Source organism: Alligator sinensis, unplaced genomic scaffold, assembly GCF_000455745.1.
Source record: "Alligator sinensis unplaced genomic scaffold, ASM45574v1 scaffold561_1, whole genome shotgun sequence".
Classification (NCBI taxonomy): Eukaryota; Metazoa; Chordata; order Crocodylia; family Alligatoridae; genus Alligator; species Alligator sinensis.
In genome coordinates, this window is record NW_005842165.1 from 148,627 (window position 1) to 172,323 (window position 23,697).

Here is a 23,697-nt window from a genome sequence, read left to right on the forward strand (position 1 = left end):
CCCCGGGCGGGGCCGGGCCCTGCCCGGCCCCGTGGCCCGAAGCCTCTGTCTGGTGCGACCGACCCGCTCGTCTCAGCGGGTGCCCGGTGCAGTCGGTGCCAGGGGCTCGGCCTGAGGACATTGTGTTGTGGCCCTGTATTTTCTTTCCGTACATTAAAGCAGACCGAAGCATTTGCTACATTTCTGAAGTATTTATGAGGATGATACACAGGAGAAGCAAGCTGCCAGTCCCCGGAATGCCCTCGAGTGCTAGACTTTGGACAGAAATTACAGTCTTGATGCAGGATTTCGTTCAGAGCAACGATGTTCGAACGAATTCAATTTTCTTGGTACTGAGAAAATGTCCCAAATCACCCTGCGTTCAAATTAAGTGAGACCTTTAATAGCTGCCATACCGTAAACAAGTGTTTCTTCTCTGTAGCTGCTGAAGAAGATACTGAACCGGGGCAAGACAAAACAAAAGAGATGAGAGAAATGGAGAGGATTACAGAATGATTTGGAGAAAAGTAGAATAATGCTGCTTAGGTAATGTATGGTGATGTTGTGTAACAAGCTCAGTATTGCTCATCTATTTGCACATGCAGGGAAACTATTTGTCAATACAGTTTTAGAATGGAAAGTCTATTGCAGCCCTAGTCATCAAGGCATGGGACAAGAGATGCATATACATTCAGTCTGAAAGAGATTTACCATTGTTCAAGGTGAACAATGGTTTCCAAGTGTCCTCCCGCTCTGATAGTAGAAATGGTTTGTGTTTGAATGGCCCCTGATTTCTTTTCATGATCAGGCCTGCATAGGTGGAATTTGCCACCAGCAGAGGGGGCCTAACTCAAGGCTGCCACTTCAGTCTCATTTAAAGTCTCGCTTAAATGCAGTATAAGTAGCTTATAGGTCCTCTACCTGGCAGTGAATATTATCCAGTAAGAACTCATAGGCAAGGGTTGCTTTGACTTGGTTCATATCCATTAACATGGATTGATCAGAAACAAAAGTAAGGGTAGGTCTTGGCTAACATCCAGCAAAAGAGCTCTTATCCTAAAGGACTGAATTTGCTGTGAGAGTTGTAGTCATTACTGGGCTGTAATGACCCCACTGATGTGGTCTGCTACGGGGAGATCTGCAGGCCCAGAGCTGGAGAGTTGCCATCCTAATAAAAAAATCTCCCTAGCACTTGCTTCATATTATTTGGATCTTTGTCTCCTTTCAAGGCTGAATGAGTCCCTTCTCTTTGTATCTTCCCTAGAGCATGTGTGACTTCATATGGGGATAAGGAAAAGCCTGTGTGTGTGAGCCATGACTTGTATGGCTCCCAAAGGCTACAGGATAAGTATTAATCCATCCTCAGCATCAATCACGTAACTACATTTCTTGAAAACATTTATGACCTAGGGACTACAATTCCCTCTCAGGGCCAGTTCCACTTATTCCACTTATGGGGATAAGATGCTAAAAATATAATATAAACTGATTCTAATTAGAAGCTAGTGATAGAAAAGCCTGTTGGGTCAGACTGCGAGATCCACTGGAGAGCAGCTGCTCATAAGAATAATCCTTCCGAAGTCGGTAAAGGTGTTCATATCAGCAACTGTACCCTACTAGAGTAAAGGGGCAACCAGTCTAATCCTTTGTGATTCAGTGGTAAAGCTTGGGCAAATGATCCAAGCTCTAGTCTCAGGTCTGTCACTGATTTACTCAGTGACCTTTGACAAGTCACCTGTTAATTTCAAAGGAAGTTAGACATTCAGGAACATCTGAAAATCCTACTTAGTGCCTGCTTCTGAATCCCCTGATGCCTGGGATGAGAGGAGTGAGTACACATCATGATGCTCCTCTGCAAAATGGGATATTGAGTGACAGAGGCTTCTCCATGAAGAAGTGAAGAAATGGATAGAAGTTGGGCTTGGACCTTGCCCTGGGTCTGAGTATACTCAGACTCAGGGGGGCTTGGAGCAGAATCTGAAATTCATGGCTCAACTCTACAACTGGGCAAGATTATTGGAAACAGGCAGTTGATAATGCAGATAGGGGAAAGAGAGAAGTGGGGAGGCTGCACTAGTGGATTAAAGAGACTGGCTGTCTAGGACCAGCTTACTGTCCATGAAGCTATGAAAAGCAGGGGGGGAGTGTTCCTTGTCCTGGGAATCCCATTCCCTGCCATATGCCACTCATGGAGAGTGTACATAGGGTATGGCAGCCTGTTCCTACCAGCCAGCATCAGTACAGGTGTTCTGCATACCTACCTATGAATCAGTGGCCACCACAACACCACCTGGTTCCAAATTAGCAAAGGGCCTAATAAAGAGCTCAAGGCCAGTTGTCCCTCCAACAGGGGAATGCGTAGCTTCCTAGCAGCATTCTAAGGCCAGAGAGAATTCTTAGAAAGCAAAGGTAGAGACAGACAACAAATTCCCCTTCCTGGTCCTAAACACTGTGCTCCATTGTTTCCAAGGTCTACTTCTGCACTTTATCATGGAACTCTTATTAGCCTCTTCTACTAACAATATCACAACTATAGTGGGATTCTTTCCCAACTGACCCTTTTGCCATCTTCTCAATATTTCTTCCTTCCTTAAACGACCACTGAAACCAGACAACCACTGTGACTCCACCCCTCCTTAACATTTGACTCCTTTGATGGCCGAAAAACTCCTCAGTTAGAATTGTTTCAAGTCTTTTTTCAAAAGCACACTGACCAATAAATGACTCCTGAGGCAGGTATCCATCGTGGGAAATTTCAGCTGAAATGACTAAAATGTTGCAAAACTATACGCAATTGAAAGCAAGGTCTTATAACTCAAAGTGTTAGGTATCTATAATAATGCTATCAGTCTGCCCTACAGTAATGTCATCTTTCCCATCACACCCCTCTGTCTTGTCAGTTCAGAATTAGACTACTCCTTCTTTGTAATGAAGTGCTTCCTCTTCTCTCATGTATTCTTTGAAGGATTCCTTTCTCATAGCTGAGCTTGCAGTTTTGCAAAGAGAAGGCAGCTAATTTATGCGTGCACATTTTTAAAGCTATTTTAAATCCACAGAGTGTAATTTAACAACAGCTATATAAATACCTGTGGGATTTGCCTGTAATAAATACTCATGATAGAAGCAGTGTGTGTGTTGAAATAACTTTATTTAAAACTAAAGTAAAAAGAGTCTCCATCCTTATCAAGCATTATTAACCAAGGCACCTGCTTTTTCTGGAAAACCCCAGACTGGCTGCTGGCTCTCTCTAAGACAAGGTCATTAAGGCCATTCTGAGCAGATGTTAACTGGGGCTTGGAGCACCTCAGCTGCTGCAGATTAAACCCAGTTAACTTGCCTTGCCCTGCTATAAAAATCACAGGTACCACAGTTGCTGCTTTATTGTCCTGGGGGGTGGGAAGAGAGGCTGTTTTTTTGAGCTAGGTTGAGATGCTAGGCTTATGTTCTTGTTCTTCTTAGCAGCAAAGCTCTCTGCAGACTTTCCTTCTTTAAAAAATGGAAAAAATATAGGAGAAATTATTTTAAATGTGAGTGCTGAAGCACCAGGGACTTCTGAGTAGAGAATTCCCTTTAGAGTAGATCTAATGGGCTTATCTAAATCAGGATATCTTTTTTTTTTTTTTTCTTTCTTTCTCAGGCATCCTTAGAGGGATTATTAAAGTAGCTAAGAAGTCTGAAATGTAGATCTCCCACTCAAAAGCAGCCTTGCTTTTCAGAACTCGAGCTGGGGAGAGAGGAGACCTATATAGTTTCTCTTCTGTTTCTCACTTCCTGAACCTGAATATTAAATTACATTTTAAGATAGTCACTAATGGCTTTGCTCCTAACCTTAACCTCTTCACTAAATTGAATGAATCCAGAAGTGTTTCTTAGAAACTTTTTTAAAACCTACATGCTATTTGTCCTGCCCTCTTTGTCCCAAACTGTCTCTGAGATGAGATGAATACTGCTTCCTGACAATTCTAGCTACAAACATTCTCCTGCTTAAGAATTCAGTTGGCTGATAGCCTAGAATAAATCAGCTCCAAGGGTAAAAACTTCTGGGAATTGGAGAGGAGGAACTTCATTATGGTGTGCTGTGAAGAGAGTTGCTACCATAGGTGGCCTTTTATGAATGGCTAATCCAACCCCTGGAAGCTATAACTTGTGTGTATTGGATGCAAAGTAGGCATAGCTTGGAAATCTTACTTATCTTGAATTTTGAATAGTCTTTAGCTCATGTAAAATGCATTTATAGATGAGTAATAATTTTAGGATCCAGTATCATAGCGCTGCTGCAGCCTTTGATTCCTTCAACTCTGTGTCCAGAAGAGTCACTGGGTCAAATCAAATCTAATCTTAACAGGGAACTCTGGACCAGGCCTCACTTTTCCATAGAAACAAAATGTGTGTCTAGCTGCCTTTTCAAAGAGGAAAAAATGTACACCAGGGCTTAGTAATGTATCCTTTAAGAACAAGGAAATGGTAATGCAAAGAATGAACGTAATCTGGGTTGATGCCACCCTAAACACTGCAGTGTTTTTTTAAATGACAAGCTGTGAATTTCTGGCTTTCAGTTTACTTTAATGTCAAACCTGCTCTCCTTCTGAGCCTAGAAATGTAAGCTATAAAACATGGTCATTTCAGCTCAAGTACTTTGCATGTCCTAACTACCTCCATATTTTATAGAAGTATGCTTCTCAAAGAATTTCTTTCCTTTACCAATACAGTTCCCAGACACATCACACTGCCCAGATAAACTGGAAGGTTACCCGTTCTCTTAATGCCTGTTTCATTTTTTTTTTCCTTACTAGCAGAGCATTTCCATCTTTCCACATGTGCTGCTAGAAAAATGCAGACAAAGGAAGATTCCTCCTACCTACATTATCCCTAAAATAAACCTGGAAGAAAAACAATGTAACTAATTACCTTAGGCAATACTTTCATAGTTACTAGGCATCCCATGAAGGTGTTTAAACATTCCTTTCATTTAGGCAGAAGAGTACTTAACATAGCTTCTGGTTTTTAACCAGGCTGCTTTTGATGATCACTCTCATCAAATGAGTCTTTCATCCAATTATTAACAGTCGCCACACTACTCCGTATTTCCATGTTTGCAAAAAGTTAAATGGCAAGAGGGGAAGATCATCCTTTAGCTGTGTGACTCCATTTAGTTTTTTTTTTCCAGCAGCTTCTACTGAATTTGACCAGTCCCTGTGCTGAAGAAACAGCATTTGCTGGAAATGTCTACAGAAGAGTTAACTGACTTTTTTCTTCCCCCTTCTCCCACCTCAAACTTCAAGAAAAACAAAACTGAGCCTTAAACACAAAGATGTTTAAAGAATAGGGAGCACATCACATACCCTCCAGGGAGAAAAAGATGGAACATTTAAGAAGTCTCTTTCTTTGGTGTCCCCTGGGAACTGGACAAAGCACAATCCTTTTGTATTTCTTGGAAGTATTACCCAAACTTTGGTTTGAATCGGATGGCAGGAAGGGGCAGAGACTGAAGATGAGATGAGAGCTCTGCTCTATCAAAGTATGCTTTGAGAGCTCAGATTAACAAACAGTGAGTTAGTTACCTTGCTAGCAGAGTTCAGTTTCCTTATGGTTGTGATCAGACACCTGGAGGCTCTGTAGAACCATACTCCACAGCAACAGACAAAAACATAGTTCAGTCCAGTCACTCAGAGGTGTAGTCCAGTGTTTTCTGCCAAACTTTAACATTTTAGTGTTGCAACTTATTTAATAGGCACAACCCAATACATATGTAACAATTTCTTAAAATACTATCATTCCCTATGGGCATACACACAATTGCATATAAAAACATTCTCAGGTATGACCACCCTGACTCATGTTACTTATGCTGCCCAGCAACAACAGAAACAATCTCTCCTCCTGCAGTCAGAACTAAAAGTGCCTAACTGGCACCAGGACAGTTGTCTGTCTCATAGCTAGACTACTACAAAAGGTATCATTAGGGAAGACTTAATGTTCTGGGAAAGATTTGGCTCTTAGGAATCTTGCTTCCTAACCTGGACCGTTTTTGGTATTGACCCATAAACTTATGCTTCTTTGAAAGTCTCTAAGCTACTGTTCTGTCTTGCCTATTTAACATAGAATTGGTCTGAGAATTTTGGGAAACCAAACCTTAACGTAAGTATGTAGTTGCATATCATGCTTCACTATGCAACGATATATTTACAATTCTAAAATACAACTTGTGCTTGTATACAGTCTTATCTGAAATGTATGTTTCTAGCCTAACAGTGTGTCCACAAAAGAACATGATAAAAGAATACCGAAAGATCTGACATCTCACTGTTTGCTCCTTCTCTTTGTCCTCTATCAAAAGGGGACATCAATTGAAATTGTAGAATGGCATACAAAGCTGAAAAGAATACTCTCTTCAACACAAGGAAAGTTAGTGTGTAGAACTCACTCTTTCAGGTTGTCACTGGCTAAGAACTTTGCAGGAGTTAGAAAAGGAGTGGACATGGTATTATTTATTCATATTTAGTGCTATGCAGAGATAAAAGTGGGGAAGATGAAAAAAAGGGAAAAAAAACACTTCCAAGAGTGCTGGTGGTTTTGTGGGTTGTTTCTTCTTTTCTTTGTAAAGGTTGTAAGCCATCCTGCATTTTGTGGTAGACTAGCCTGACACTGCCTCCTGCTGAGTTTTTTTTTTTAATACTTTCCTCTGAAACATATGGTACTGGCTGCTGTCAGTGAAGTCAGGCAGTGCACCCACTCCTTTTTGTAAGGGGCATCTAGAGGCTTCTTTCCATTTTTTCAGATGTGAGAGCTTCATCTGTGATCTTAATCTTCCTCCAAGAAAGCACGTCACTGTAGTCTGAGTACAACCTGACTGACGCTTTTCAGATATTACTTTTCACTTCATTTTCTTAGCATGAAACTAGCTCCTCCCCTGGTTTGTCAAAAACATTAAACAATATATATTGAGCTTCCTTCAGTTTTTCAAATGCTAGCTGGTTGGGGGTGTTATTGTCATTTCCAGGTTGCTTTATTTATTATTAGAAGCTGAATAAGCAGAAGTTTGAATAAAGCAATCTAGTAAGAGCCCCAAGAAATAGTTTTAAACCCAAATTTTATATAGGGAACATCTGGATTTGAACAGACTCTGGGTGTACTCATAGGCATGTAAGATACCTGCCACATGGCTTAGCAAATGTGGTCATATTCTCAAAATGATAATATGGTCTTGTGTGGATCAAAGCCAATTAGTAGAACTCTCTTGGGGCTTCTGTTGTGCCACTACTAAAGGTCAAAGTTGCTTTCCTGAACCAGTTTTTAATTTAATGCGAGTGGGGTGAATCACTTTGATCACCTTATTCATTAAATGGAAACACGCTTGTGTAAATCAAGTCTTCAAAGACTCCTAAAGGATATAAATCCAATACTGACAAATTCTATTCCTTAATCCAGTGAGACACGATAGCTGTAAATCGATGTTATTGCAATTCTGTGCTTAAACCTGGCAAGGCATTCTGCTTTACACCTTTCAAAATGGGACCATACTAGAAGTCTTATTTCTGTTTAGTCTGACCTTTACCGGTAGTAAGATTTTATTTTATTCATGTCAGTGGTATCTTTCTTAACTTTTCCTTTCTGATGCAGGTGTTGCCTAATAGATGCCTCAGGAGCCCATGATGTTGCTGCATGGCTTAAATCATTGGACTATTCTTGCAAACAGTTCTCCCATTTAATTTTAATACCTTAAAGAATGACTAGGTCTCATAATATTGATCTATTCACTTCCCATCCTTTTATAGCCACCTGTATAACTTCAGATCCTTAAATCTGACAACTGTGTCCCCAAGATGACTGTACTTTATGTTAAACTATTCCTAGCTTCCATCACGGATCTAACATTAGAATAGGAAATATTGTGTGGGTGTAGTGTGCCTCCTTGTTGCGTCACCTGGCCCCAGCTGGAGCCAGGTGGGGCCAGGTGACTCCTTTAGCTGTGTGTTGTGCCTATGGATTTAATTTCCAAGTACTCTCTAGGTGTGTTTCCAGTACACACAACTTTAAATGATTAAGTGATATCTGTCTCAAAGACCTCTAGACACCAACAAGCAACCTCCTTTTAAATGGTGCAAACTGGAACCAACTTGTCCAAATCCAATGCTATCCCATACACAGACTTGCATAGAAGAAGGCATGTTAGAAGAAAGCAAGCAGCCTAGATAAACACTAAAGGTTGATGTCCATGTAGTGCCTAGAAAGATCCAGTGATTTGTAGATTCCTGGAACAGCTGTTGGTTCTGCAGCAAAGTAACTTCCTCTCTTATGTGCAGTGCAGTACTTTATAAGATTATTCTTCTACTTTCTTTCCTAAATATACCTGCTCCTCATTCTAGAAGACTTCAAACCAGCTTACATGATAAACTTCTGCAAAGGTCAGTGGGTCTCATTCCTCCAAAAATCCTAGAGCTAAATACTTGCATTTTCACAAAAAAAAAAAAAAAAAAGAGGAGAGGAAACTACTGATTTGGAGCTGAAGATGCACTTTAATGTGGGTCAAATTATAGATGTAGTAGAGATTTGGAGTATGCTCTATGTTTTTAAACAAGCACCACAGCACAAATGAAATAAAGACTTAGAAAGCAGTCTGGAAGCCAGCCCTGGATTATATAGCTTGCGGATGAAATGCTAACTTATAAAATGTGGATAACTGCTAACTTAAGGTACGTTAGATGATACCTTTTGTGCAGTACTTGAACAGGAGAGGCTACAGAAGTACCAATTAGCTATTTTTTTTTCCTTTGCCCTACTAATGGGGATGGATATAAAACAATTTTTAAATACCAGTGCAAAACCCTACTTCTAATGCAGCAAGTTTTAACTTTTTTATTGCCTTTAACTCAGCATCGCCCTGTATTTTTGTTAACTCTGCCCCATAGTGAACTGCCAAGAAGGAATCTGATATGCTCATCTCTTTAGGTACTAAATATAGTTTTCCCCCCTTTATTTAGATCTGAGGAACCAAGAGTCCACTTTTGTCACAGATGTTTGTTACAGCTGCTGTAAAATTCTCAGTGGGCCATATGAAAAACACGTTAGTGTTGGCTCTAGATATGCCAGCTGCATCTGACAATATGCTTGTTAGTTAGCATGCGTTTATAATCCAAGCCCCATCAACAGGCCTAGCCATGCCTGCATCACTCTGGTTTTCTAGTTGGTTATTAAGAGATGGGTGGAACAAACTATACTGCAGTGAGAAAATAAATTAATATAATGTTTAGCAGCAGCATCTGGAAATATATAGTTTGGAATGTCCCACATCTTCACCATGATAAAAGGAAGCCAAGGGTTCATAACTGCAATAAGGCATGTGTGTTTTAGAAACAAAATTCCTCATTTTCTGCTGTGAATTAGCTGTCAAGTCTCTGGACAGAACCAACCCTTTATTGATCAGTTTTCCTACTCATGTGAAAATTTCTCTTGCCAATTCATTCTAATGCACAGATGAGGACAAGTTATAGACTTTCCCTTAATACAGTCTTTAGTGAAATGCATTACTGTGGCACTTGTGAACACAGTTCACAGGATGGGAATGAGCTCAAACAGCAGCTGCATGTTTGCTGGTATGCAGACGCACAGAGACATAGTGGTGTTTGATCCAAGAAGTAAAGGTGCACTGCATACAGTGTGTTCACTGAACGTAGGACAGGAAGAAACCTCTTGGATCATAGGATCCACTCCCATGCTATCACAGACACAGTGTAATAATCCTTAAATCTACTGAGTTCTGTCTTTTACGTTCTGGAACAGCTTTTCAGTGGGAGGAGAGGGCAAACTACCTCTTTCTGATTGATTGGCATAATGGTTAGAAACCTTTTTAACTTCCTGTATTCATGCTCGCTTATCCTTGTGTCAACAATGTCACCTTAACCTAAATACACAGGGGGAAAAAGCACTATTTAGAGAGAGCAGTCAAATCTCTTCAGTCCTAAGAGTTTTCTTGATCTTTCTTTCTGTTCCTCTTGTATGCCAAACTTGTCATCAAGTTTAATTGGTACGTCTAATAAATAAATAAATAATAATAAATTAATAATAATAAATAAATATTGGTCCCAGTACTCATTGCTGAACTCTTCTGGAACCACTCTCCAGCTGGTACTTCCTCTTTTTAAACATTACCTCCTTATCTCATTTACAATTTCTCTACTCCAGTTTTACTAAGTGTCCTTTGTAGGGTTGTATCAAATGCTTTATTCAAATAGACATGTGATATAATCTTTGTTTAGAAAATTAATTTAGCTTATCAGGGAATTTTTTTGGTTAGTTTGTTACAACTGACCTTTACCTAACTTGTGATCACATGATACAAAATTTATTTTCTACAACTAGCCTTTCTATTATTTAGTAATGGAAAGTCTGATAGCATCTCTTGTTGGGTAACTATCTACATGGTGAAAGATTTAATTGACAAGCACATCCAAGGACATCTGGCTCCTAACATTACTCTTTGCTCTCCAATATAAACCATGGGGAATTTTTCTCCAATAATGACCATTTCTAGTTGCATACTTCTCTTTAATAATCCCCTTCAATAACACACCCAAATCTGACCTAGGGGTTCATGTGAGACGTGAAGTCTTGTTTGTTTTGGTAATATATCCCTTATTGGACCAACTGTATACTTGGGAGAGATATTAGACGAGTTTTTTTAGCAGAAAGTACTTTTCCTTTACATCAGGGAAAGCAGCAGATAAGGTGTAAGATAAATACCAGATAAAACAATTACTTTCCCATTAATGTAAATGAAAATAGTCAAAGAAAGAGAAAGCAGTAAATCTGTGGGGCAAAGAAGTTAACAGAAGTAGCTACCAAAGGGTAGCTGAAATCGATAACCTAATTATGTAAAAGAACATTCCTATTCAAAAGGATAGAGGGTTATTAATTATGGAAGTACAAGAAGTTAGAGCAGGTACATTTTTAATTGTGCCCGTCTCCGCTCGAAGGCTTGCTCCCGAGCCGCCTTTGCCCGGGCAGCTGACCTTCTTCACCAGGGAACCTCGTGTAGACCCCAGAGGGTACCTTGATTACCTTCGGGGTGTCCCGCAAACTTGCCTGCCACAACTTTGGATGGTCTTTCAGTGAAGGGGGGTCCCCTTTGAGGGTGCCTTCAAAGTGGTCATGTGTCCCAGAGGATGTCTCTGGGGCTCCAACCTCCCCTCCACCCCGGCCATACGCCAACCTTCTAGACGAGCCTCAAGATCTTTAGCGGCTATTCCCCGTTGATATCTTCCCAGTCCCCACGTCTTTCCTCACCGACGGGTACCTTGGGCTCTGATTGGACCCAGAGGGTCTGGTGACATGCGGCCTTTGGAGATGTCCCTTCCAACACCCTGTGCGATCTACGGGAGATGCCGCTGCTCCTCTTCGTGCTCTCTCATGGTCTCTTTCCCGCCTTTGACTGGGGTCACTGCTACCCCAGCCTGGGACAGAGGGCTACGCTAACCTGCACTAGACAGGAAACTAAAATAGAACAGCCCGAAAAAAGGAAAACACAATTGAATACCTTCACCAACGTAAAGCCCCAGCCCCAGAAGCAACCCAACGCGAGAAACAAAACTGATACCCTGACTACAAGAACAATGAGACTGGGAAGGACAAAACAGACAAGGGGAATCACGGGGAAGTGTCCCGTACTCCCTTAGTCCCCTAACGCCCTAAGCAAGCGCGCCCTCAGAGTCGGGGTCCATGACTCCACCCCAGCCGGGGTCTCCTTCTTCCCCTCTGGGACCTGCCTCTGCCTTGTGGCTGCAGCCCCCGTTGCCTCTCGTAAGCGCTCCCATGCCGGCTCTCCCTGTCGGCTGTTTTGATCCCCGCCGGACTTCTTCGGCACAGGGATTCCCTGCAGCTCCTGCTGCCGCTACTGGCTTCCCTGCCAGCGTCTTCAATCCCCGCTGGTCTTCCCCGGCTCAGGGATCCTTTACAGCTCCTGCAGCCGCTGCTGCTGCCAACAGTGGCTGGATGCTCTCCATCCGGCAGTTCCCCACTGGTCCTCTGGCCCTCGGTGTCCCTGCTCCTGCACTTTCCGGGCTGATTTTTTATCTTCACCAAGAGATGCCTCCTTGTTGCGTCACCTGGCCCCAGCTGGAGATGGGCATGGCTGATAAACCGCTTGGGCAGTTTTCTGCAGCACGCCTCCTTGTTGCCCCGGGCCCCTGCAGCAGGTATGGATTTTTTTCTTTTTCTTTGATCTGGGGTCTGCCTCTGACCGAGGCTTCCCCCTTGCCTGACCCTGTGTCCCTGGGACAGAACCCCCCCCCCCGATGCCTTGGGATGCTTCGTTGTCCAGCCTATGGGCCATACCTGGTAGGTTGGTGATCTCCTCGGCTTGGCTTTTTGGGTCATCAGTCTGGGCTTCGTCTGTACACCTGGATAGAAAATCCGCCACCACATTAGCTTTCCCTGGCCGGTGTACTATGTGGAATTTACATGGCTGAAGAGCTAGGGCCCACCGTGTAATCTGGGCATTGTCTGTCTTGGCCGTGCTCAGCCGCCTTAAGGGGGCATGGTCTGTCACCAGCTTGAACACTGTACCCATCAGGTAATACCTGAAATGGTCCACCACCCACCAAATTGCCAGACACAGTTGCTCGATCGTTGCGTACCTTGTTTCTGCTGGTAGTAGTTTGCGGCTGGTGTAGGCAACTGGTCTCTCTGCCCCCTCTTCCTCCTGGGTGAGGACGGCTCTAACTGCTGTCTCTGAGGCATTGGTCTGCAAGACAAAAGGTTTCCAGAAGTCAGCCGTGTGTATTATGACGTCCTCGCACAGAGCCCATTTTAGCAACTCAAAATTCCGGGACATTTCTTCCGTCCACCTTTATAGTCCCTGTTTTCTGTCCTCTAAGAGCCTCCGACAGGGGTGCAGCCAGCTCTGAAAAGTGGGGTACAAACCGTCGATAGTATTTAGTTAACCCCAGGAAGGATCTGAGCTGACGGCAGGTTTGAGGGGTGGTAAAGCTGCAAATCGTCTCCACCTTGTCTGCCAGGGGTCTGATAGTGCCCCTCCCGACCAAAACCCCCAGATATTTGGTCTCCTTTTGAGTGAGGGCACACTTCCATGGGTTTGCTGTTGGCCCAGCTTGCCTTAACTCGGGCAAGATGGCTCTGAGGGCCTTCCTATGTTGGGCCCGTGTCTGCGAGAACACGACAATGTCGTCTATATACGCCGCAGTGTATTCCACGTGAGGTGCTAAGACCCAGTCCATCAGGCGCTGAAACGTTGCGGCTGCGCCGTGGAGCCCAAATGGCATCCTCATGAATTCGTAGAGTCCCCACGGGGTCCGGAATGCGGTCTTCAGCTGATCTTCCCTGGCTGTGGGGATCTGCCAGTACCCCTTCACGAGGTCGAGGGTCATGATGTACTGGGTGTTCCCGATGCATTCTACTAATTCAGCCACATGTGGCATGGGGAGCGTGTCGAAGACCACCGTGGTGTTTAGCCTATAGTCGACGCATAGCCTCAAGGACCTGTCCGGCTTGTGCATCGGGCCTAGAGGGCTCCTCCAGGGGCTCCTTGAAGGTCGTATGACCCTTTGCTCCAGCATTGAGTCAGTCTCCTTACGGACTGCTTCTAGGAGGTGGTGGGGAACGGGCCTCCACCTCTCTCTCACTATTGCCCTGGGTGGGGTCTTTATGGCATGGAAAGTGTCCCGGACCCATCCGGGTTCCTCGTGGAACACATCCCGAAACTCTTTTACTAAGGCTTGAGCCTCCTGTCTCTGATAAGGGGACAGTTCCTCCCCTATTTTGATCTGGGTCTTTGCCTTAGAGGGGACGTCCCCTCTGGCTGTCCCCCGGGGTCCCAGGTCTTCATTGTCGGCGTCCGTAAAGGCGGCTCACCCTTCAGGTTCTCGCCATTTTCGGAGGAGGTTCACGTGATAAATTTGCCTCTCTCACAGGTGACCTGGCCGATGCACCTCATAGTCCACCGGCCCCACTTTCCAGGTTATTTCGAATGGCCCTTACCACTGAGTTACAAGCTTGATCGTGGACGTAGGAAGGAGTACCAGTACCTTCTGTCCTGGCTCGAATGCTCTTTCTTTAGCATGACTATTGTATCTCTCCTTCTGGTGGGTCTGCGCTTCACGCATATTTTTGCACGCCAGGCCCTGGGCCATTCTTATTCTCTGTTGGAATTCCTGTTGGTAGGCGGTTGGCAGTTGGGCATGTCCTGCATCCTGCTCCCATTCCTCCCTCAGGACCTGTAAAAGGCTCCTTGGGCAATGTCGTAACACAAACTCGAATGGGGAGTACTTTGTTGTGTCTTTAGGGGTATCTTGGATGGTGAATAACAACAGTGGTAGGAGCAGGTCCCACTTCCGGGGATCCCCTTGTATGCAACGCCGTAATATCCTCTATCGTACCGTTAAGGCGTTCCACCAGGCCGTTGGTTTGGGGGTGGTACACTGACGTGCGTAGATGTTTAATCCGCAGGGTGCGGCACACCACCCTCGGTACCCCAGACATAAAATTTCGCCCCTGGTCAGTTAGCATTTCCTTTGGTATCCCCATCCTTGCTATCCACTTTATCCATTCTTTGGCAATCCGCGGGGCAGCCTCTGGGTACCGGGTGGCATAGTCCATGAAGACCAATATGTACTGATGCCCAGCGCTGCTGCGAGGAAGAGGCCCTATGATGTCCAAAGGTATCTGTGAGAGGTACATCTATGACCGGCATGGGTTGGAGGGGAGCCTGTGCAGGGTGGTTGGCCCTCGTTTTCTGACATTCGGGGCAGGCTGCACATTGCCAGGCTACCTCCTCCCCCACCCCGACCAGAAAAACCACCTTGCCTTGCGATGGTTTTGTCTCGCCCCAGATGCCCTCCAGCAGGGCTAGAATGCGCCAACCGTCATATGACCTGACGGAACCGGGCAGGCACCACTAGCTTCATGCCTTCAGTTCCATCCCGCCTGTCCACTTGAACATGGAAAAGAAGTTGGTTTCTTACCTCGAAGCGTGGAGTGTCATCGGTCGGTGGGATCGGGTCGTCTCCGGCATCTCAGGCCTGTGTCTGAAGCATCCTAAGTTCCGAGTCTTCCTCCTGCGCTTCCTGGAACTGTAGGCTGCTGGCGATGCCACTGAGGTCAATATCCTCTGCTTCGTCCGCCGATCCTTTGCTCTCCTCCACTTTGCCCAACCACCCCTCATGGCTCCGTATCCTCTTATGCGCCTCTTCAGCATCGCGTACCCTATCCAGGGTGTCGTACAGCGGTGCCCAGTCCCGGCCTAGCAGCATCTTGCAGGCTAGCTGGGGCACTATCCCCACCAGGAGCTCTCCTTGATGCTCCATTACGCGGAGGCATACCCACTGTCGATTAATCCACTTGGCCTCTCCATGGAGGCATGCCACCTTCACCAGGTTGGCCCTTTGCCCGCCCTGAGGCTGCAGCAAGTCAGCCCTCACTAAGGACTGGGCACATCCTGAGTCTAATGTAGTCTGTATGGGATGTCCCTCCACCCAGGCATTGACAACGGGGCGACTCCACGTAACATCTTCTCCCCCGACCGTATAGCTGCAATCCATGGGCTCACTTGGCTCGAGTTCTCTCTGTCCCTCTACTTATGACCTAGGCCTGTTATCGGGGAGCCAACTTTCAGTGGGGTTACTAGGACATTCCCTCGAGAAGTGGCCATTCCGCCCACACCGGAAGCATACGGTATCCTTAGTTGCCCCCAGGTTGGGCGGATGCCTACGCTCAAGCTCCTTTGGCGCTACCGAAAGGGGTCCAGGGTTCCGTCTCTCCTGGGGGTAGCTGGCCTCGGATGTAGCGAAGGCCTCTGCCAACTTCAGGCCTCTGCCAACTCATCACATGTGCACGGTGAGTGCTGGTGAACCCAGCGCTGTGTCCGCTCCACCAGGTCGTTTTGAAACTGCTCCAGGAGGGTCTGATCCACCAGGGCCTCTCGGTGGTGTCCCTCCGGATTTACTCATTTGTCTAGTAGATCCCGCAGCAGTTGTAACAGTACCATAGGCCGCCTCTCTCATCGGGCCCTTTCTTGGCCCGGAACAGCTGGCGGTAATGTTCTGGATTGATCTCCAACCTGTACAGGATGGCCGCCTTCATGCGTTCGTAATTGCAGGCGTCGTCTCTCGGGAGGGCTTTGTATGCGGCCTGGGCTTTGCCCACCACTAGCGCTCCTAGTTGGCTAGCCCAATACACTTTGTCAAGCCCTGTCATGAGGGCGTGGCATTCGAATGCCTCAATGTAGGCCTCTGGGTCATCATCCCCAGTCAACTTCGGCATTTTAAACGACGCCAGGCTGTGCTGGAGCCAGTCCTGCTGGCGGTCCATCATCTGCTGCTGCGAGTCTAAGATCTGGATTAGGACATGTAGGTTCTGTCCAAGGATAGCTGTAGGGGCCATGGCTGCTGGTTGCATATTGGCGTAGGCCGCCAAGTCGGGGTTCTCCATATTCCCTGCCAATGCACCACTTTGTGACCGTCTCTGCTTGAAGGCTTGCTCCCAAGCCGCCTGTCACGGCGCGGGGTCTTGCAGGATGGCTGTGAACTCCCCAAGGTCCCTTTCCCATGCCAAGCTGGCCCAAAGGGCACCCTCAATTCTCGCCTGCCACATCTTTGATATTAGAATATGTTAGGGAGGCTGCCTTTACATCTCCTTGGACACGGTTTTTGATGTACTCCAAGTCCGTGGCTCCACCCACCCCTTTACCGCACCCCAAGCCTCGCAGATGGAACTGACATTGTCCGGTCTGGGCCTGTTTACAATTTAGCCCCCTTGTCCTCACTGGGCTCTCCGCAGCCCCTATTTTCTCACTGCGCTCTCCTGGCACTTGGGCCCTCCACGGCCCTGTCTCGCTCTGCACCTTCTTTGGCGCCTGGGCTCTCCACTGCCCTGCAATGTGCTGCGCCTTCTCTGGTGCCTGGGGTCAGTGTATCCCCCAAATGCTGACCCTGCTCTGGGGCTTCTCAACTGCTGTCCCCTCTCTCTGGGGCTTCTCAACTGCTGCACCCTCTCTCTGGGGCTGGGGTTCCCACATTATTGTGAGACCCCTACGAGGCCTCCTCCATCCCCTTATAGCCTCACTCAAGCCACCAGTTATTAAACAGTAAACACAAAACACAAGCCCCTGGGCTATAACATAAATTCTATCCGCTTGCCTGAAACATCCTTCAAGTCACCCCAAGGGTGCTCCAACTCTCACCAGTATCAGGCTGCTGGTGCAGTCTGGCCTCTCCTCTTTGTCTGCTCCAGCAGAGCTCCTTCCCCCTTGGCTGCCAGCAGGGAACTACCATCCTGGCCTCAGCCCGTGGGGTTTATATGGGAGCCAGGCCCTGCCCCTTCTGGTCAGCTGACCTCTGGCAGGTGTGGGCCACTAGCGCCCTCTGGTTGCCCTGGCAACCCACAGCTGGGCTCCTCACTCACTGCTAGGGCTCTTTCCCCAGCAGTTTTTTTTTTTTCCCCTCTACTCTTAGGAGCAGGGCACCTAAGTGCTCTGTGACACCACCTTTGCCCGGGCAGCTGACCGTCTTCACCAGGGAACCTCACGTAGACCCCAGAGGGTACCTTGATTACCTTCGGGGTGTCCCGCAAACTCACCTGCCATGACTTTGGATGGTCTTTCAGTGAAGGGGGTCTCCTTTAAGGGTGCCTCCAGAGTGGTCACGCGTCCCAGTGGATGTTTCCGGGGCTCCAACCTTCCCTACCCCCCGGCCACACGCCAACCTTCTAAACGAGCCTCAAGATCTTTAGTGGCTATTCCCCATTGATATCTTCCTGGTCCCCAGGTCCTTCCTCGCCGATGGGCGCCTTGAGCTCTGACTGGACCCAGAGGGTCTGGTGACATGCGGCCTTTGGAGATATCTCTTCCAATGCCCTGCACTATCTACGGGAGATGCCGCTGCTCCTCTTCGTGCTCTCTTGTGGTCTCTTTCCTGCCTTTGACCGGGGTCACTGCTACCCCAGCCTGGGACGGAGGGCTACGCTAACCTGCACTAGACAGGAAACTAAAATAGAACAGCCCGAAAAAAGGAAAACACAATTGAATACCTTCACCAACGTAAAGCCCCGGCCCCAGAAGCAACCCGACATGAAAAACAAAACTGATACCCTGACTACAAGAACAATGAGACGGGGAAGAACAAAACAGACAAGGGGAATCACGGGAAGTGTCTCATACTCCCTTAGTCCCCTAACACCCCTAAGCAAGCACACTGTCTGGGTTGGGGTCCATGCCTCCACCCTAGTCAGGGTCTCCTTCTTCCCCTCTGGGACCTGCCTCTGCCTTGCGGCTGCAGCCCCGTAGCCTCTCCTAAGTGCTCCCACGCCAACTCTCCCTGTCGGCTCTTTTGATCCCTGCTGGGCTTCTTTGGCACAGGGATTCCCCACAGCTCCTGCCCCCGCTGCCGGCTTCCCTGCCGGTGTCTTCGATCCCCACCAGTCTTCCCTGGCTCGGGGATCCCTTGCAGCTCCTGCTGCCTCAGGCACTGCTGCTGCCACCGGCCTCCCTGTCGGTGTCTTCAATACTCGCCGGTCTTCCCTGGCTCAAGGATCCTTGGGAGCGGCGGCGGCTGCAGGAGCTGTAGACTGCAGCGGTTGGACGCTTTCCATCCGGCGGTTCTCTGCCGGTCCTCCGGCCCTTGGCGTCCCTGCTCCCATGCTTTCTGGGCTGATTTTTTTTATCTTCACTGGGTGACACCACCTTGTTGCATGACCCCGCAACCAGCTGGAGATGGGTGCAGCTGATAAACTGCTTGGGCGGTTTTCCACAGCACGCCTCCTCATTGTCCCGGGCCCCTGCAGCAGGTATGGGTTTTTTTCTTTTTCTTTGATCTGGGGTCTCCCTCTGACCGAGGCTTCCCCCTTGCCTGACCCTGTGTCCCTGTGACAGTAATGAACTGTAAAACCATTGTCTATGTTTAGTCTATGACTTTTAATATCCAGTAAAGTGTTTGAAATTTTTGTTCCCGGTCTTGTTTTCTGAAGTCATTTTGTAGATTTTCCTCAAGTACAAGGATTGGGGTAAAAATGGTGTGTTTTTGTTCTGTGAGAAATGTTCTCCTACTGGTAATTGAGTGTTTTTATCCTTTATAGTTTTTCTGCGAATTCATTCTGGAGCACAGTGGTTGTTTTAGGTCTATCTGCATAGCTTCCAAGATAGCATTTGTCACATTGGTTGAGATCTATCACACCTTACAATAGATGTGTAAGATCCAAGGATTCTGATGGATTTGTTGTGGAGTGTATTGGTTGTGACAATGGTGGAGACATTTGGCAGGGTTACATTCTAGTTTTTGGTATGGTGATCAGCAAGAATCAAATCTGTTGTCGCAATCTTCTTTGTTTATAGTTCCTCAGAGGACTCTGGTCTTGTCTGTCTCCACTGTCTTTTCTTCCCTTTTGGTGGCTCTGGTTTTTTCTCTTCCTTGTTATCTTATCTTCTGTTGTTTTTGTTTCCTTCAGTTCTCCAGTGCAGCAAACCTATTCCTCATCTTTCTCCTCTGCTAGCTGATCTCTTCCCTGCCTTGTCCTCATGAACATACATGCTTCCACAGGTCAGCTTTCTCCTCTCTTGGTCTGCTCTCTAGGTCATCTTTTTCAGCAACTGCTTGTACATTCTCAGTTTTTTGTGCAGTTTCATTTCCCCTTTGCCCACTTGCAATGTTTGATTTCATCATTGTCATCTTCAGCTGCTTAGTCTCCAGCGCTTAGAATGTGTGCAGAGAAGATCTGTTATGCTTCATGCACAACTGGGTTCTGTCAGGAATGTCCTTTAGGGTAACATACCTGTTGCAGCTGAAGTGAAGGAGTTCTAGGTTGAACATATGGAAGTGTCCTGCCACAAGACTTCTTGGCTTAGAAAATCTCCCGCTTCAGCTTTGTATGGGCAAGAGAGTTGTACCAGTAGAGTCCAATCTATGGAAACTGTTGTATCCCTACATTTCTTCCCCAGCTAATCTGGTTTCAAATTGAAGTTAATGTTCCCACTGCATAACTGACCACTCCAGTTACCTTTTTACACTGTTTTACACAAAACCAAAAGCCAACAGTCACTATGTTCAAACAATTTGGTAAGCAGATAGGTCCCAACAGCAAGCCATTTTAGTCACACAGCCACTTGTAAGAATCTCAGGATAGTTTGATGATGCTTAACTGATCTATTAACTATTCCAGTGAAATTTGTGTTAAGCAGATGGCTTCTCTTATCCCAGTAAGTTACAAGAAAGCATAATTAAATAACTGTGTAACAGGGTCCCTGTTAGGAACCCTGTTACTTGGGGAAAATTCCTGACAGCTGGGGAAGGACTCCCCACTCCCACTCGGGCAGCCAATAGGACACAATCTCCAAGAATAAAAGAAGGGAAGTCCTAATGAAAATGCCTTCAGGCACCACGGAGAGGAGAGGAGCTGCTTGAGACTCCCGAAAGAAAGGATCTGGTGGAGAGATCCAAGACACGAGTTAGGTGTAGAAACCAAGGGACCACGGAGCTTGGGGCTGGCGAACCCCGCTCACTACTTACCATGAGCCTACAGAAGTTGCGGTGGGTCTGGGAAAAGACAAGCCTCTGTGCTGGGATGAGCCGCGGTTCCATGCTAGGATGGGGCTGGGTAGCTCTAAAGTAAAAAGGGGTCGCAAGATGAGACCCTGGAAGAGATGCTGTTCACCACCCCAGAGCTTGAGGGGAGAGGGGAGCCGAGTCTAAGCTTCGCAACTCTGGTGGCGGGAAGATTCTCTGAGTCGCGCTGGCACAGAGCGTGGAAAGAGAGACTGGGTGGCCCCCGTAACAAGCCGCTAATGAGTTAATTGGTGGCGGGAAGCCAGGACACGGGCAAAGAAAGGCCCCTTTGATTTTTTTTTTTCCTTTCCCTTATTATTTTGTGGGGACAATGACTGGGACAGCAGGGGGTCACCAGGAGTGACCTGTACAGAGAAAGGCAGATGGGAACACCCTCCATAAAGGCAGCCGACGTAGAGCAGAAGCCACCAGGTGTGCTGATTATGGGCACCGCCATTAGCCTGCGAAACACCGGCCAGCACTCACCTTGGGGATTTCACCACCAGAGAGCCTCTTTTGAGCCCAAGGGGGATCCCGAGGACAGCTCGACTGAGCTGCTGCCTCCCATTTGGTCCTCTATAAAAGAAAGAAGAGAAGAATAAATAAAATACTTTAAATTATGTAACGGGTCGGGAGTAATTATTCGGCCGGTATCAATTAACAACTCGTCAATCTCTTTCCTCCCCTCATAAGATCTAAGTCATGGCAGGCAAGAACCAGAGGAATGGAAGGTACTCCGCCAACCCGATAACAAACTGTCTACAGGCAAACAGGACATAATATAGCTTTTAAAGGTAGGCATAAATTAAGTTCTTAAAATTTTCCTTTATCTCAGAATGAAAACCTCATAATAGAGCTTCATCCAGGAGTCTATGCTCCTCATCTTACTAGCAGAATTCAGCTAGTATTCAGTTGTTCCTCTGCTCACAAAATATGTATTTTTAGACCATGCTAGTACAAGTTAATGTAAAACACAGGTAGCTTAGATTAGATAATCCTGTAATGCTTACAGAGCATGAATCCAGGAGTCTGTAATCACTGAGAGCAGTGAACACAACAGCAAAACAGGTTAGTCTTTTTGCCAAAAGTGGGAGCAAAGGAAATGGGAGACAAATGACAGTGTTTACTGTGAAGCCAGGTGGACTCTACACTGACTAGTAAATCTTCCATGTATAACTTGGGAAGGAAAAAAACAAACAACCACCTTTCTAATAGTCACTGTAATTCAATATTTTAGATGATGGCTTACATTTTTATAATGGCAGCATCCAAATTCCTTATGCTGATCACCTGCAACATTTGGGAGTTTCACTTGTCTCTAAATATCATGGGTTAATTCAGGGAGTTTAAAGTCTACCTTAAGTTAAAGAAATAATTGAAGCGTAGGAATTCTCACACAGTTCAGGTCACTTTTATCGCAGTCTGTTGCCTTTCTAATATATAAGGTTTCTCTTTGGTGAAATATACAGATGCACACCTGCTTCTGCCTAAACAAGTAGTGATATGGGTGTAAATTGAGAGAGGGAGAGATCTCTGATAGCTAGAGGAGTCTCTGAAACTAAATTCCAAACAGAAAGAAAACCAAGCAAGTAACAAGGGACAAAAAAGGTCTTGAACTGATTTTTAAGTGGGTTATTTACACTGTTGCCTCTGGTAGGCCAGGTAGTTCTGCTATCAAATTTTAGTCTCTATTAACACATATAGAACAAATCAAAATCCTTGGTTTTCTCTGGACATTAGGAGAAGGGCTGTGACAGCTGAAATTATGTGCATGTGATAAAGGTGCTTGCTGAAGGCTATATGAAGATTAGAATAAGTGGGGGGGGGGTTATTTGTTTAGATATTAAGCTATATGTTGTTGCTAAAAGCCTAATTAAAGTTTAAGATGTAGTGAGGCCTTGTATAAAGTAAGGCCTAGTAAATTTAGCAAAGCCTTGAAGTAGTAAGGCCCTGTGGTGTAGTTAAAATTACCTTATCAAAGGAATGCAAGGCTTGTACTGCTATTGGTCAGTCTAAGGACAGTTGAAGTAAAAGGAATCTGAGCGGTTGTTCGTTATCAGAACCATTCAGAAGCTTTAAATTGGCTGGGATATCTGGAAACCATCCAGAAGGAAGATACAGCTCTGTGAAAAGGATTAGTTAGCTGTTGCCTAGATCAGTGGGCCCGTGGACCTCGAGGAGCCCAAGGACTGCATTCCAGGGTCCTTCCCGGTACCCCTTGGACAGCGCTGTTCAGGGACGCCTGACTTCGCTGAACTTTGTGGAAAGAGAAGCTTGCTGTGTATTGGGCATCAGAGGGGACTGCCGATAAGTTGCAGATGCAAATTGCTTTTGTCTGTCATTGTTTGTCTTGTTACTACGTGTAGTTGTGTTTTTGTTAAGTCAATAAACCTTTCTTACCTTTCTACCACCGACCATACTCTCAATCCTGAACCCTCCACAGGGCCACTTTCCATGCTGGCTTTTCCCTTGCATACCAGCCTATTTTTTTCCTCCTTGCAGGCTACTCCCTCTCACTCGGCCCCTTCTACTCACTGTTCTCAACATTATTGAATTAGTTGCCAGAAAGATCGAGGCTCCAGACAGGTCTCGTCATCCTCAGTTAACATAAGGCAAACAAACCATGAAGATGCCTTACCACTGGTTAACTTTTAAACAATCTAGTTCCTATTTGTTTGCTTGTCTCCAGCTTTTGACTTATATATTATACAGTGGACTAAGTTACAAAACTTTGATTCCTTTACAAGCTAACAGTCTGATTCAGTCACAGATGCTCTTGTTATCCATTGCAAACACACCAGTTTAACAAAGGATCATGTGCTAGGCACAGGCAATGCCAAGCCATTTTGTGGCTGGCAAATGCCAATACAGTATTTGGTCTCAGAGTAGCAGCCAACTTCGTGCTATGCTGAACAGGTAAAACCATACACTTCAACTCTAGCTCTGGCTAGGAAGTATTTCATAAACTAGACCAAAATGAAGGCATATATTTCAGAGATCAGGTGTACATTGACCATCCTGGAGGGATATCTCTTTTAACTTGTACTTTGTCTAATCACTGAAATGCAACAATCTCCCTAAGTAGCTTTGTTCCAGCACTTAACCATATTTTTATAAAACATTTTTTTTTCTAATATCCAACCTAACTCTGTCACCCAAAGAGGTTTCTTTCCCT

The 23,697-nt window shown here is 46.0% G+C and overlaps 1 protein-coding gene and 1 long non-coding RNA gene across 2 annotated transcripts; one reads left to right on the top strand and one right to left on the bottom strand.

Annotated features, from left to right (window-relative positions):
• The first annotated feature begins 22 nt into the window (after window positions 1-22).
• On the top strand, window positions 23-10,004 carry LOC102377032. Its single transcript, XR_324104.2, has 3 exons — window positions 23-329; window positions 422-525; window positions 7,600-10,004. It is a non-coding gene; the product is annotated as an uncharacterized LOC102377032 (long non-coding RNA).
• A 1,675-nt stretch (window positions 10,005-11,679) lies between these two features.
• On the bottom strand, window positions 11,680-13,490 carry LOC112550614. Its single transcript, XM_025206594.1, has 4 exons — window positions 13,134-13,490; window positions 12,612-12,718; window positions 12,310-12,374; window positions 11,680-12,161 (listed from the first exon to the last, which is right to left on the bottom strand). The coding sequence occupies exons 1-4, from the start codon at window positions 13,488-13,490 to the stop codon at window positions 11,680-11,682; spliced, it is 1,011 nt and encodes a 336-aa protein (XP_025062379.1).
• Between the last annotated feature and the right edge of the window lie 10,207 nt (window positions 13,491-23,697).